The sequence below is a fragment of the Dinoponera quadriceps genome, unplaced genomic scaffold (assembly GCF_001313825.1).
Source record: "Dinoponera quadriceps isolate SergipeBrazil2010 unplaced genomic scaffold, ASM131382v1 scaffold628, whole genome shotgun sequence".
NCBI classification, from domain to species: domain Eukaryota; kingdom Metazoa; phylum Arthropoda; class Insecta; order Hymenoptera; family Formicidae; genus Dinoponera; species Dinoponera quadriceps.
In genome coordinates this window covers 299,982-315,024 of record NW_014554836.1, presented here as the reverse complement: position 1 = coordinate 315,024, position 15,043 = coordinate 299,982, and the positions used below count along the sequence as shown (strand labels likewise).

The 15,043-nt window shown below is 44.1% G+C and overlaps 1 protein-coding gene across 1 annotated transcript; it reads right to left on the bottom strand.

Moving 5' to 3' along the window:
- Nucleotides 1-10,699: 10,699 nt before the first annotated feature.
- LOC106742274 (zinc finger protein Noc-like) lies at nucleotides 10,700-14,059 on the bottom strand. The gene is made up of 2 exons (XM_014615049.1): nucleotides 13,499-14,059; nucleotides 10,700-13,225 (listed from the first exon to the last, which is right to left on the bottom strand). The coding sequence occupies exons 1-2, from the start codon at nucleotides 13,946-13,948 to the stop codon at nucleotides 11,858-11,860; spliced, it is 1,818 nt and encodes a 605-aa protein (XP_014470535.1). The 5' UTR covers nucleotides 13,949-14,059; the 3' UTR covers nucleotides 10,700-11,857.
- Between the last annotated feature and the right edge of the window lie 984 nt (nucleotides 14,060-15,043).

The window sequence follows — 15,043 nt, the reverse complement described above, 5'->3', positions numbered from 1 at the left end:
GCGATATGGTGGCGTCTCTAGCGAGCTGGCGATCCCTCACGAGAATATTGCGCGCTGTCCGCGAACGCCGCTAGGCGGCACTTGGTCGGTGAGCTTACTCGAGAGAAAATTCTATCCAAACGGAATATTAAAGAACACGTTCGACATAGTAATTCAGTTTCTGCTTCCGGTGTTCGTTGTTTATCCCCGTGAGAATATTCCTACGGGAAACTTTCTGAGCGGGGCGGGGTCTCTCGCCATCTTGTTCGCAATCTACGTTCCTCCTAGATTTCGTCAGTACACTGGGACCAAAGTGAATACTTCTTCGAATAAAACACAATCACTGATGAAACGTTTTATGTTGACCTTTTCAACGTGAGCATCTCAATCGAAGATGCTTTCTGCTTCTCATTTATCGAAATGAAATACAGATGGATGAAATCAGATGTATCTAAACTCACAGAAAAAACAAGTCTGTCTCGCTCGGTGCCAGATACGAACAATAAATTAAACGTGGGCTGTAGCGCGAGATTAGAGGCTTACGAAGTGTCTAACACACTCAGTTCTTCGCGTTATTTCTATTCGGCATCGTTAGATGAGTGTAATAAATCAAATCGAGCAATCGAATCCGCTGGTTAAAGATTTAAAAGTCAAAGGATGGTGTGATTCATGCATTCGGCAGAAGATCCGCGGAGATATCGCGGTACCAACGCCGCCGCCGTCAGAAAGTACAGCACGTGAGACAGGACAATGCAGTTTGCGTCTGCTTGACATCTACGGAATTCCCGGAGGCTTGCTGTGCGCCCCTAACGTAGACACAGCCCAGTTACAAATAATCTAATGGCACTCTGCGTTCAATGACAATTTACGATCTAACAAGTATGGAATGAATCGTTGCTTCTGTTAATCGAAAAGTGCATGATATGCAAATTAGAGTGCGGTGATATATTTGCATGCGGATGTATGAAATGTATGCAAATTTCCAATCATCTCATCGAGTATCTTCTCTGACACTCGGACTTTCGCGTGAGAAGGGACGTATTACCGCGTTCCCTATCATTCTTCTCCCTTATGTTCCCTCCCTATAACGGCGTAGAGTCCAGTTTCGCTGGCCAGCGTGCCATTTGTTTCAATCTATGGACAGGACTAATTACGAAGACCATCGAGTAACGCGCTCTCGCGGAGTCTTGTCCGTGTCGGGTGAAGCGCACACACGGCGAACGACGCAGCCCTATGAGCTAGCAGGCGTTACTTCGGCCAGGACAGTTCCTGTCAAGCTACATGGAGACAAACGAGCGACCGGCAATCAACCGCTGTTAGCCCCGTCCGACCTCTCGCCAACCGCCATCTAACCGTTTCTTTTTGCCCCCGAAGCCGCTTCATCATAATTTATTGTGATACTGTCACGTTAATAACTCAATTTATTTCACTGGAGACCCTATTATTTTTACGGTTAGCCTCGGCCTGTCGTCGCAAGGCATTGCGAATGCTCTGCGACCACAGCGCGCGCAGCCGGTTACGCGCTTCATCCGGTCTCGCGTGACTCTTCCGTGCGACGATGGCGGCTGCTTATGTAGGATGAGAATGTTCGGAACACACGTAACAAGATCGCGTATATAACTAATGGGGCAAAACTGGAATGACGGTGGATCTTTCGTAATTGACCTTTGTTCCTCACGCACCGTTGCGGAAACGTGATTAAAAGGACAGAAATTGAAGTTACTTTTGTCAAGAGAATATCATTATTCAACGGTATATTGCATATATAAGTTATAACAATGAAATAAGTGAGATATGTATAAATATACAATATAAATATGGCTGGAGCATTAAAGTGTTCGAAAATCTCCGATTGCGTCACTTTAGAGTGTTATTTTTACGATGACATGAAAGTTTTGAAACTAATCTACGTGTTTGCTCCAACCAGTTGTTTATATAACTTGAAAAAACACATTCAAAAGTTTACGTAAAAATACAAACAAACGATTAGTTGATGGGTATAAAACTCATGATCCAAGCTATCTTGATATCTTTGGGTTGCATAAGCAACCAATTATATCTTCACTAATACATATCGGCCGTAATGAATGACGGTACGATGAGAATTCGATGATGAATTAATGTTACCGTTTTGTTAACGACACCTCATAATTTCCGTTTATGCCGGCTACCGTAACTAAATTGAATCAAGTGTGTCAAATTTTTAGTTCGCGATGGCGCAACTCATGATTTATTCATGTGTGCTAGCAGGTTTGTTGCGTCGGCTTTCGACAGTCGCACTCCAAAATCGTATAAATTAACAGGAATGTATCCCGTCATATTTCATTCTACTGATGAAGCATCATTAGTTAAAAACGAGAAAGAACGGAGGAAGGGAAGAAAAATAAGTAGAAGAAAAAGGTGGATCTTTACAATCACTCGCGATGGTCGTTCATTTGAAATTCAACGGGCGAATCTCTGACGAGCCTACGTTGTTCGCGTGTCTGTATGCCATAGTGAGAGAAAGTCGACGAATTGCTGCTATAATTCACGGAGAATAATGAGAGCTTAATTAGCCACGTGATGTAATGCAGACGCTGTGGAAACGAACCGAAAGACACATCGTGCTGCGCGCCGGCCATAAACCAGCAATTCTTACGGATTAATACAGATATTGTATCTGTGTTGTGTATCTGATGTGTTGTATTTATGAAGCGATTAGCTCGCAGAAACAGAGAACCGTCTATTAAAGTGCAAAATTAACGAGTATGCTTTTTTAACGTTCGAAAGTTAGTATCCGTCGGCATGTTGGCTCATTCGCGCTCGTAAAGTGATTGATCAACGAAGGAATTTTTATTAACTGGCTAAGATTCGAATCTTGAATAGAAAATCAGAAAATATTGCGATAAAAGAAATCACGTCTGTACAAGTTACTGAATAATAAACCAGAGTTATTTATACAAAGCTAAAAATTACATTAAAGTCTTATTATCTATCGCTCTAAAGCTTTGCACCGCAATATATAAATGTCGGATCAGGAAAAATGATCATGCGAAAAATAAAATTTGCTACAGTGTCAATGGGCACGTTTCGTAAAATTTGTCATATTCTACTAAAATAGATTAAATCATCGCGACATTTTAGGGGCCTCTAGAGTGAACTCTGTCAGTGTTATTCAACATACGAAAGTGAAACGATGATACAAAGAGGTGCGCTCTCGCAGGGATATCATTTTCGCATTCGAACGTGCATCCATTTCGCTTTCCCTACCAGGAATTCATTTGAGCGACAATTGAATCGCTGTACTCGGAATCACTTAGGCCGCATACACACCCCCACCCGCGCAGTAGCATTGCCGCCTCACTACGACTTGTATAATTCTATTTGACGCTAATGAAATAAGTGTCACCGGCACTCAGCAGCGATACGAGCTCGATTATGAGCATAGAGACGAGAGGACGAGACAGCGGGATCGGTGGCTTGATTAAAATGCAACGGCTGCTTCTTGTCGGAAACAAATAAAATAAAGATGTTTTGCTCTCAATTTGTTTCGAAGATACATTATTACGATACTGACGTAGCCTCGAGGTTATTCAGGGAATTAAAGAGAAAAAGAAATCATTCCAAACATACGCGATTGTAAATTGAAGTACAGCACGTCTCAAAAGGAAATCGTGCGAGTTTGAAACACTGGCCAGAGCGAATATTTACAAATATCGATGGACACGTTTTCGGCGTTGTTTCGCAATCGGATAAAGGTAGCGTGGACTACATCGCGGTTCATTAAGACGGTGCTGCGGCTGATCTTTCCTGATTCCTCGCGTTTAGATTGTAAAACGGTGCGATAAGGACCATGGAACCGCCTCTGCCCAAAGGTATATCTACCCTCGACTACGCCGGATATATACGGGCTTGCAGGATAACGCGAGGCAAGAGATAGCTCCGGGTTTAACCCCTCGGCAAGCATCGCTATACCTCCTCTTACTTAGGAACTCCTTCGCTCCTTATCACCAGCCTGGGCTATAACCAACCGAAGTTTCCTCATCAATGTCCCATCCAACGTGGCGTCTGCGACTTCCTGCCTCCTCTCGAGTGCCTCGTTATACGGCTTTTGTCGCTAGCATTTTACTTGGAAATTATGACCGTATAGCTTACGAGAAACAAAGATGCGACGGATGAGCAGGACGGACAAGATCAGATACATAAATTTATTGTGTAATAATATGGAATTACGATAGGATGATAAGAAATGAGCCTTATAATAAGCGACGTTATCATATTCGTGTGTTGAAGTTGACGCTACTGCAAGTGCATGTAAAGTCAGTGATATCAGCGCTAACTGACGTATCTCGTTAATTTATTTAATTCTCTTAATTTGACATAGAGCGTAACTAATCTATCAAATTAGATATACGTCGGTGGAAAGTCAGTAAAACAAGAAGACGCGTGCACATTTAGGAATTGCATTTATTTATTTTGCCTTTAGTGAGACTCGGGCTTCGATTAAATTGCCGAACATTTGATACAAATCAGCGGGATAGGCAACATCTAAATAATATATCAATTATGGATTTGTATATCAAAATGTATGTCATATACTGATATAATTAAACATACGTATCAATTTAACTGTCGCAATGTACATGCACAAAATGTATGTTATCCGAAAGAAGGTATTTGTGGAACCTTGATGCCTTTATGATGCTGACACGAAGTTATGAAACTAGTTTTATACATACATCAAAACATGTTCATTGTAAAAAAGTACGCGCGACAAATTAATCGCAACTTTTATCTTTCGCGTTCTACTGTGTTGCAAAATGTATCACAAACCGGTTATAGTGCCACGCCTGTAATTATGCGTCATTAATCACTTTGTTCGATCTGACATTCCAAATTTAAGACTAAGATCGATTACTCAAGTCGTTCGTAACTATTCCAAAAATAGCCGGCGTGACTCTTTGACGAAAAATACAAACACAAATTTGTACGAACACACAAAAATGAATTGTTTTCTATTATGGATAAATTATCCAATTACGGCTATTTTCTCGGTTCTCTTGCAATCGTTCCAATTGAATTCATTCGTTCACACTGATAACTGAACGCAATTGTCAACATCTGGGGATTTGTAGACAGAAAATAAATCAGACACATTTGAATTGCAGATACGCAGGATGCGATTTTATATAAGAAAAATTTGGAAATATATAATTTGGCTTACATTATACGTATAAGATAACACGGCGAGGAAATTTGTACTTCTGATCCCGCAACATTCAGTGTAGCCCGCAATCATTAAAGCCATAAAACGATATGCCGATTGGAAACGTACATTAATATAATGACGTATCATTAGGTACGTGTGCAATTATTTATCAGCTAACCATACAAAATAACCATGTGAAAGTTGAGTCCAAACATCAAAGAGGCCATATAGCTGGAAAAAAAGGTTAATGCTCGGCCATTAAAGAAAGCCACGATATACGACCTGTATAACATTATCAGCCATTCCCGTGCATCTCTTGGCCCTGCAAGGCAGCCAAGTACTCAACTGATCGCTACGCCGTTGTCGTATTATGTAAATTCCTGACATCGGCTGACCTCACAATTAGTTATCCTCACATGTACGTATTCGTAGATTACGATAGACTCCTGAGCGTCTTCCTCATGGAATTCTCCATGATCGCATATCGACGAGCTGTAGACTTGGGTGCGGTTTCGCGACACAGAACGTAAAAAATTACCATCTTTCTATTTGCAACGCGATATGTAGCTCAATTAAAATTCACCGAACTAATAAAGAAATACGCGCGTGTAATTGTCGCTGGATTATATATAATACATGACGAGGTATACTGAATATATACACAATGCGCTATGTTACATCAAAGGAAGTAATATCGCATCGAATCGTATAATTCGATACGAAGAAACGTACTCCGCGCCGTAAACACACACGCGATCGATCCCTTCGACTATTTTCGTCAGGCCGACTGACATTTCGAAAGATGGACGTACGTAGCTGATACGAAGTCAACGTCCAGGAACGCGTGGACGCACGTCGCTCGCGGGAAGAGCGAGACAGGAAGATCAACGACCGGAGAAGAAGAGAGAGAGAGAGAGAGGGCGGGGAGGGAGAAAGAGAGAGACAGAGAGGTGAGGTCGAATAACAGGGTGCGCTCCGATCAACATTAATCACTATCCGAAGCGAGTAGATAGCCGTCGAATGCTCGCTTTCTAAAGCAAGGTGAAGGGGTGGCTGATAGATGGAGGTGATGAATGGCTCCGTGACGCGAAGCGATCCATCATCTCGGGGCCGACATCACGGGAGCTGCCTACCGCGAGAGCTAGCGGAGAGATTTCGCGCGAGAGGTCATCTCGGCTAATTCATCATCCGGTCCGCCGCGCTTGGCTCTCACTGTGTCTCTCTCTCTTGCTCCCGTGAATTCTTTCCGCGATCTCCTACCTCGTTCTCTCCATCCACACAGACCCGCGCTAGCTTTTCCGATTACTTTCCACGTTTCAAGCATAGGCCACCGCGACTGTTTGCCCCGTGACAGTCGCGGCGAGAGAAGAGAGACTCTCTATCAGCCACCTTGAGGAGGTGTCCGAGAGGCCGCCGGCGACAACGTTGTCGCCTTGACACCGCTTGATCGATGGAAATAATGCTGTAGACGTCTAAAGTTTCTTTCGAGGATGGTGGCTGGGTAAACGAGTCACTAGTGGTAGCCGTTATAGAGCAAAAAGAAGGGAAATCCGTTTGTATCGCAACAGTTGCGATTCAGACCATTTCCTGAGGATAATTAGTCCTTTTTATCTAATTGTGAAGCGTGTCTCTTCGAAATATCAAAATGTAAGTTCTAATTATCATTGGAACAGCCTTGCACTGATGAAATTCAAATTCTATCGATCTCCCTATATATATATCACGCAACTAACGTTGTAATGTAGACGAAATAAAATTAGCAGAAACGGAATTTTACGCGTAGACCGTAGACGCCGTCAGCAACGTTTGACCTATCGATTTCGTCTTCCGCCATATTTCTACCGGGAGGGATCGGCTGTAGCTTATAGATGAATTATAGTTGCTCTTTGCTATCGTGCATTCAACGGTGATGTATGACTCGGCGGGAGACGGTAGGTAGAAAACATCCACGATGTACGGCCTGTTAATAACAGCAAGAATGAACGAACGACTGCGCAGCGCGGTACACAGATGCCGCTGGCGACTAGACCCCCTTTGTGTTTTATTACAAACGATACGTCAACCACGATGTATGGGCTGCTTTTATCTGTGGCCTGTTATTGATGTGCTAAATTGTCCGCGCTGACTCGTAAGACTGGTCAGAACACGCCTGATAGACGTCGCCCAGGGACGCACTAATCGCGCTAGCCGGCTTTTCTCCCTGACAAAGAAATCTCGCAGGTAACACCGACGGGTCCAACACATCGTTTGCCAAAATGGCTGGGACTGACGGCGAGAGGTTCCAAATATCCTATTACGTGGTAAACTTTACTTAGGATCCGAAATACAATCAGAGAAAATATGGAAAAATAAGGAATATATACACGAGATATTTTCCGAATCAAATATTGTTTTTTCGCTGAACAACGTCAGCGCTCGTTCGAACGCGAATTACTGCAGCTATGTTATCGGATTGCGATGATAAAGAAAAACGCTGGGTTGCCTATGCTTCACAGACATCAACATTTCATTGAAAACAAGAGATGACTTAATTGGAAATTCCGACGATCCAACAATGAAGAAAAAAGGTAACTAAAGAGAATTGGACGGAAATCATAAATAATTCGCACTAAGTCGTCTGCTACTTTTATTTACGGATTGCTATCGACAATCTGACATTTGCCATTGCTGCGCAATATTATGCATGCCGAAGAAACACTTCGATATAGAATATCGCCGGTAAGCCTGACATTTCTGACTAATCCAAAAACCTGTTAAACAAACGTTGCAAAATGTCAGCGCATCGGAGATTAATTTACGTGCGTCTTATATTAGTTTCATTCAGTGATCACATCACACAGTAAGTACATCAAGATTTCTAATTATATGTACATCCTGCGGCATCACGTTTACACTTTGTGACAAACTGCTTAAATTTGCAGTACGAAAAGGTATGAGATACATTATGCAACAACTTCAGTATGTCGGATGTAAAAAAATAAATTTTAATAACAACCGATATTTCGCCTTAATCAAAGCAGTAAATCGCAACGCGGCAATTCGAGTGGCTATTAACCAAAAAAAATCAAATGAGGAATTCCGAAAATAGCACGATTGGATCATCTATCGTTTACATTCGCGACTGTTATTGATAACTCGATCTTTTTATATGAACAAAAGATTAGATAGCGTAAGAGACGTTATCGAAGAACAATGACGCGGATAATATCATATTTAGCGAAACAAATTCATAATATTGATAGTCTTTTCACAATCAACACACACACACACACACAAACACTGTAAACAAGCCGGAAATCCGAATTTTATTAATATTAACTAATATGTGTGTGTGTGTGTGTGTGTGTACGTTGTCGCTTGAACGTCCTAATTTACTTCCTTGATTCGATAGGGCTCTTCTAAGGAGACAGCTAAGACACGTCATGCGGAGACGTAACTCCGATGTTCTGATCGTGACACATGTCCGTCGCAGAAAAGACGCGCCGAGCACGCTGCCAAACGCGCCAACCGTTGATTTTCCACAAAATGTCTAAACGGTTGATTGACATGTTTATTCGTAATGTAATCTCGCGGGTTCGCGTTAAATCACGTTAACGTCGACGCGCCGCGCTTGGCTTTGAAGGTTTTAATTAATATGGGGCGAAACGCGACCCGCTCAGTTATATTCCAAACATAAAATAAAGTTCTCTTGTTCTCTTTTTTACATTTGCATTTTCACGTCTTGCGATAACATTATCAATAATGAGATAATAATCTTTTTTAATTGCGAATGATGAAACAATGTTAAGGAACCTGGTGATTGTAATCATAAAGAAACAAATGCGGTGTGAACTTGTATTAAAATTAAAATAATATAAACGACGGTGAGTTTTGTCCGAAAGGCGGATTGTATGACATGTGTAATTTTCTTTAATCGCATTTTGACAGAAACTTCAAAATCGATATACACAGCTATCTCTCTCATAGACGTAATAAATTATAAGACACGACGTGAACATTGAAGCTCTACTAATTGCAAGCGATAGGTCATTTACTGTCTTTATTCACACTTGTTATTTTAACTATCACAACGGTAAAACATTTCTAGCTGACGAAGTAACACGTTGGACTTGAACAGTGACGCGAACACGCAGTAGATAATGTATATTTGAAAAAAAAAATCTATAAATATATTTACTCAATTAATTCGAACGCTTGCTTATAAAAAGCGAGGTATTCTTTGAAACGTACAAGTGGCTTTACATTCAACTACATTTATTCTTGACGATCAATGCTCACGAAGCGGCAGCTTATGCATAGAAAAAAACAAGCAAGACTGTGTGGCATAGAAAGAAATTTAAAAAAATGCATTAATTCATTAATTTCCACGCGTACATATACGCACGTAAAAGTTCTGGCTATATGAGAAGTCTTTCTAATTGATATTCCGCGAACACGCATAATCGCCTCGAAGTAACACGAATTCCAATCGGTGGAAGGCGTCATGAAAGGCGAAATACGGGTGGGACCGTTCATCCTGACGGTTAAAATCGCCGAATATTTCACTTTGCTGAGCCAGCTGAGCCTGCCACCGCCTGTCGCGTCACCCCGACGATGGAAACGACGGAGGGATGAAGCAGATCTTCTCGCTCCCACCCCTACGAGCACCGGCTCTAGAAACCTATGGCTCGCCACATTCCTCTCGCACTGTCTCTCTCTTTCCTACACTAGGCTACAGATTTATGCGCCCCGCCTTGCAGCGCTGATATCCGAGAGCTCACGACCCGTTCCGTCCGTAATGAAAGAAATAAATTTACTCTTCTGGGGATGCCCCGGGGATTGAGATTCGTCGTTCGTGTGCGCACACGAATGTGGCGCGCCGCATTTCGACGATGTTAAGAGGAGACGATTTTTAAACGATGAGCGGAAGAAGAATTGTCAATGCAAAGACTTTGTTGCTACATTTGATACTGTTCAGCTTACATTTAATTTTTAATTTACTTTGCTTTACTTGTTCGTAACAAAATATAAGAATTATAAGAAAAATGAAAAAAATGTGTAAACATACACAGACACGCACGCGCGTTTGTGTAGTACGAATTGAAGAAGAAAAATGATTGCTGATTATAGTACAGATAGATAAGAGCTTTAGAGATGTAAAAAGTACGTCTCATGGTTACCAGTGGATGGCAGACTGTGAAGTGCATTTGATTAGCCGTCAAGAGTGATTGACAGTCAGAAATAATAACAGGTCAATGAGATCAGACGGCTGGTTTTTTTTTATACCTCATACGGCAAAAAAAGGGACGTAAACAACAAAGTTAAATTTCGAAATAATTGATATTATTGCTAACGTACTGGTTTGATATGCAAATAGGAAAGTTAGAATTGGAATACATTAGAAGTCGTATATTTTAAGTACGAAAAACGTCGACTCTAAAAGTTTTGCGCGTGTTTTAAGTACAAAACAACATAAAACACCGAACAGGGAGAGAGAATTAACAGGAATCAGACAAAAATTAAGTGAGTGGCGAAATGGTAAAACACACAAAATATTAGTGATTCTACAAACATTTTTATTAAAGCGGTATGGAAACTCAACGATATTTACAAGAGATATTTACAATATAGATAATGTGCGTATCGTACATCATGTGCTTCTTCTATCAGAATATCCTATTCGACAATGTGATAAACGATACGCCCTCAAGACAAAACTAGTCGGAACTAGTCGAAGATCCCATTTACAATCATCGAATTTTGAAAAAAAAAAGATGAAACAGACTCTTGATCGATTTTATTTCTGTTCGTTGAAACGACATCCGTATCTCTATCTTACATAAGTGATGACAATAAATTACAACATTATATTTTGCATCAGATATCTTAGATATTTCCGTTAATAAGGTTCCTTTTTCAATCTCGTTTTCCTCAAAAAAGTAGCGTAATATCACAGTTATATCATGGACATAGAATACGCGCGACCGCGTCCATACGGCGCCGCGTTATATCGAACGCACCACCATGAGAGGTTTGCGTTTGCAAAGCGTCGAGAGAAAACATACAGTTTATAATTGTAATACGCACTTTACAATCTTCACATGGACATACGTCCATACATCGACGAATAACCAATTAATGTCTCTTGTAACGCGAGGATGATATAAGGAGGCGACAATTCCGGTTGTCAAGCGCTGAAAAACAGAACTGAAATAGCACGCGTACTGTATCATCGTATCTTGCGTGAGAACAGGGTTGATCCGTCCAGCAGTCGCGTCACGATGTTAAACTTACATCTGGCATGCAGTTCTTCTCTACATGGTAACCGGATCTCAATAGAGAGACGCGTATTAGAGACTTGTATCGTACAAGTTCCGCAAGAGAATGGTCTCGCGATACAACGTTACACTGTCAAATTGTTTCATAAACTTTAATTATAATTTTCAATGTACACACATATATATATATATATATATTTATATATATTTATATATGTATATACATATATATATATTTATGTATATATATATATATATATATATATAGAATTCTTTTAAATAAATTTGTATTGTACACATTGGCTATTTACACAACAGTCTCTTAGACGGCAAATCCGTATCTTTGCACATTCTCCAACTGTACACCGAGAAAGAAACAGAGAAGGAAAAAAAAAGGTCGTACCGCCGTGTATATCCATCGTGTATATCCATCTTAAGGATGTACAGCGGCGCCGATTCGCTGTCCGTAAATCGCATACGGTGAATAATACGGTCCCAAGGCGTTGAAAGCGCTGTACGGCGACGCGGCCAGCGAAGCCGGAAGCGGACCCGTCGGCGGCTTCCCGTAAGGATGATATCTGGCGCTGAGAGGGCTCAGCGACGGCGCCGGGTAAGAGCCGCCGCTCGCTCGGTGAAGCGCCGTCGACGGCGACAGCAGCGGATGCGGATGAGGATTGCCGAGGAGGGCCGCCGTGTGATCGTTGCCGGTCAGGCTGGTGTGACTGCGGAGATGCTGGAGGAGCTCCTCCGACGTGGCGAACCGTTTGCCGCAATACGAGTCGCCAGCGATCCAGTTGCAAACGTAAGGCCGACCGCCGGCTAACGTGGACGGATAGGAGAGTGACGGCGGCGGCATCGGGCCCAAAGACGACAACGCCATGGCCAGTCCGTACTTCTGATGATCGCATTGGGTGCAGCCGCTCGGACAGCTACCCGCGCCCATCATAATCTGAGCGCTGTGCATGCTGTATTGGCAGCCAGTACAGTAGGGGTCTTTGCAGACCGGCACTAAAGCTTCACCGCCCGCCGGGGTTTTGACGCGAGCGTAACTCAGATACGGGTTGCCTCCGGTCGGGCTGGCCGACGGATAGCCCAGGAGTGCCGCTGCGGCGGCATGATGATGCGAGAAAGGTGACGCGCCGGCGAATGGCGGCCTGAAGGCTGGATTCTCCGCCAAGCCTGGCGGACAGCACAAGGGATTGCCGGAAAATCCGGGAAGACCCGGCTTGTAGGCGGCCAGATTATCCTTTGTGTGAGCGCCGGAAAGGATCTCCATTCCGGACCTTATGATCGGACTCGTGCCGTTATTATTGCTGCTGCTATTCCGCGGTGAGCCGTCGGTCTTCTCACGGTCCGCCGGGGTCTTTCGATCCGCCGACGGCGTGCCGCTGGTGGCCGTTGCCGTCGCTTGGTGGTCGCTCGGCGACGCGGACTTTCGACTCACTGGCGTGCGATTGCCGGACGATTTTTTCTCGGAATGCGCGTTATCACCACCACTGACACTATCCTGACCACTGACACTGTGTACACTGGCTTTAGACGTGGGTCTACCCTCGTCCGAAGTTTTCTTCGTCACAACGTTGGTCTCGTACGGCTTGAACGCCAACGATTTGCCGTCCGTCGGACTGCCGCGCGTACTGCGCTCCAGTTTCGCGGCTGGCGGTGATTTGGCGTTCGTAGCGATGCTCATGCCCTTCGTGGTCTTCTCCAGAGGCGAAATCAGCGGTTTAGCGGGCGAATCTGCTCCGATCTGGCTGCATGTCTGTGCCAATAACGCCAGAGGACTCTTCTTCGCGTCCAACTGCAACCCACAAGGAAAAGCACGTCATATATGTGTGATCGTGTGAATACTCTCGCTTTACGTATTGCCCCACACAAAAGACGTGTATCGATCGAAAGCGATAACGTGATAGCCGTTCCGTCGGACAACGACGGGCATGACGAAGAATATCAGTAAAGCTGAATTTTCTCGACCGAAAAGAAAAAAGGTATCGCAATATTTGGCTTTACCTTCGGCAGGAATATTATGCAACAGAGTTCGGACGGGAGTAAAAATAAATCAAATGATACGAACCGTGGTTGGAAGCGGAGAAAGATAATCCGGTTGTAAGTACTGATTGTGTCCAGTAGTCAGCATACCGCCTTCCTCGAGCACAACCATTTGGTTTTCCACTAAGAAATCACACTGCACTTTGAACCAACAGAGATTATTATTCACACAAAACCCGTGCGAGACGTGTCCGAAAAATCCGCGAGCACCGAGGAATCGATCACCTCCTTCGCACCGCACACGTAACTGTGCGAAAAGCGACGTGTACTCCACGGAATCCAGGAAAGTAGTGGCGGCTCTCGACCGTGTCGCTCCGAGCTCCGAGTGGAATGCTAGCCTCGCGCCGTCTGGTGGCCCAACGCGAACTTCACCTCCCATCTCTCTCTCCGTGGCCGCCAAGCCGAGGTGTATAACCTGTCCTCTCCTATCATCCCCACCCGGCCATACCGACGGCACGTAGAGGGGAGGTGGCATTATGGTGGGAGAATTGCGGTGGGGTGTGGGAAGGCATTCTAATTCAACACGCCACCCATGATGTTGGCCCGACGATGACAGCTCCCATCCCGGCTTTGATATTTCACCGCTTTTACAGCCGTCTATCCCCCTCCCCGCTCGTCCAACCGACGTTCCTCACTTCCCCTCTCCTCCGACATTCCGTCCCACTCTCTCGCACTATGGTCGCTTCCCCTTCCCGCGTTGGGGCTACCATAGCTGCCACGACACGGAACCGTCGTCCCTGCCACCACGGCAACCCGATATTTTATACCGTGAAACCTGTCTGTCTCTCCGGCCAGCCCCGCTTAATAAGCAGCTTTCAAAATAGAAATGTAATGGGCTAGTGGGGGTAGGGGAGCGGGTCGGGTGATTGATTGCTCGCTCAACGACTTACCGACTTGCCGCGGCCCCACGGGGTAACGAATGACAGCCACTTAAGCGCTGTTTGCCTACAGTTTTGTAAAAGCGTTTTAATTATCGCCCCGGCCTCGACTACAGTGCGCACTGAGTCATCCGGTACTTAACGTCTCGCGGCTACCGATCTCTCGATGTTTGCGCGCCACGTTTGTGGATCGCGCACACCGTAGATCGGATGATCAAAGTGCTCCAAGTACCTGGCACTCGATGAGCGTTGCAAGTTAGTTTCTGTGATATCAGATCATTCTCTCTCTCTCTCGTCATTTTTATCTTATCGCTCGCTCGAGCAAGCGAAAGTGAGTCCCTGTTGTTATCGTGCGTGCGCTCTTTCCTACTATCGTTAGAAAAACGCGCGCATACCTACGATGCACTGACGCGTGTAATGCATTTACGCGCTCGCCAAGCACGCATCGTGCGCGTCCGCATGACGAGCGATACGGCCATTAAAGAGCTTGACTATCAGGCCTCGTTCAAACGCTCCGCGGTTAGGCGATTACGGCCATTCCGTTAAGTACAGCTTAAGCAAGATAAAGCGATCGATGAAGTAACTATGTTACAAGGTAATTACGACGAATTATGACGATATCCACACGCCCGCTACGTAGACCGCATATCCGCGGTAAACAATAATTACCTCGGGGAGCACTTCGCACAGGA

What these genes read in the sequence shown, in the direction of transcription:
- LOC106742274 (XM_014615049.1), bottom strand. Translation starts at nt 13,948, where the DNA reads ATGCCACCTCCCCTCTACGTGCCGTCGGTATGGCCGGGTGGGGATGAT. An exon ending in TTTCTCCGCTTCCAACCACG is followed by an intron (nt 13,226 to 13,498) that starts GTTCGTATCATT and finishes TGTGGGTTGCAG; the next exon opens with TTGGACGCGAAGAAGAGTCC.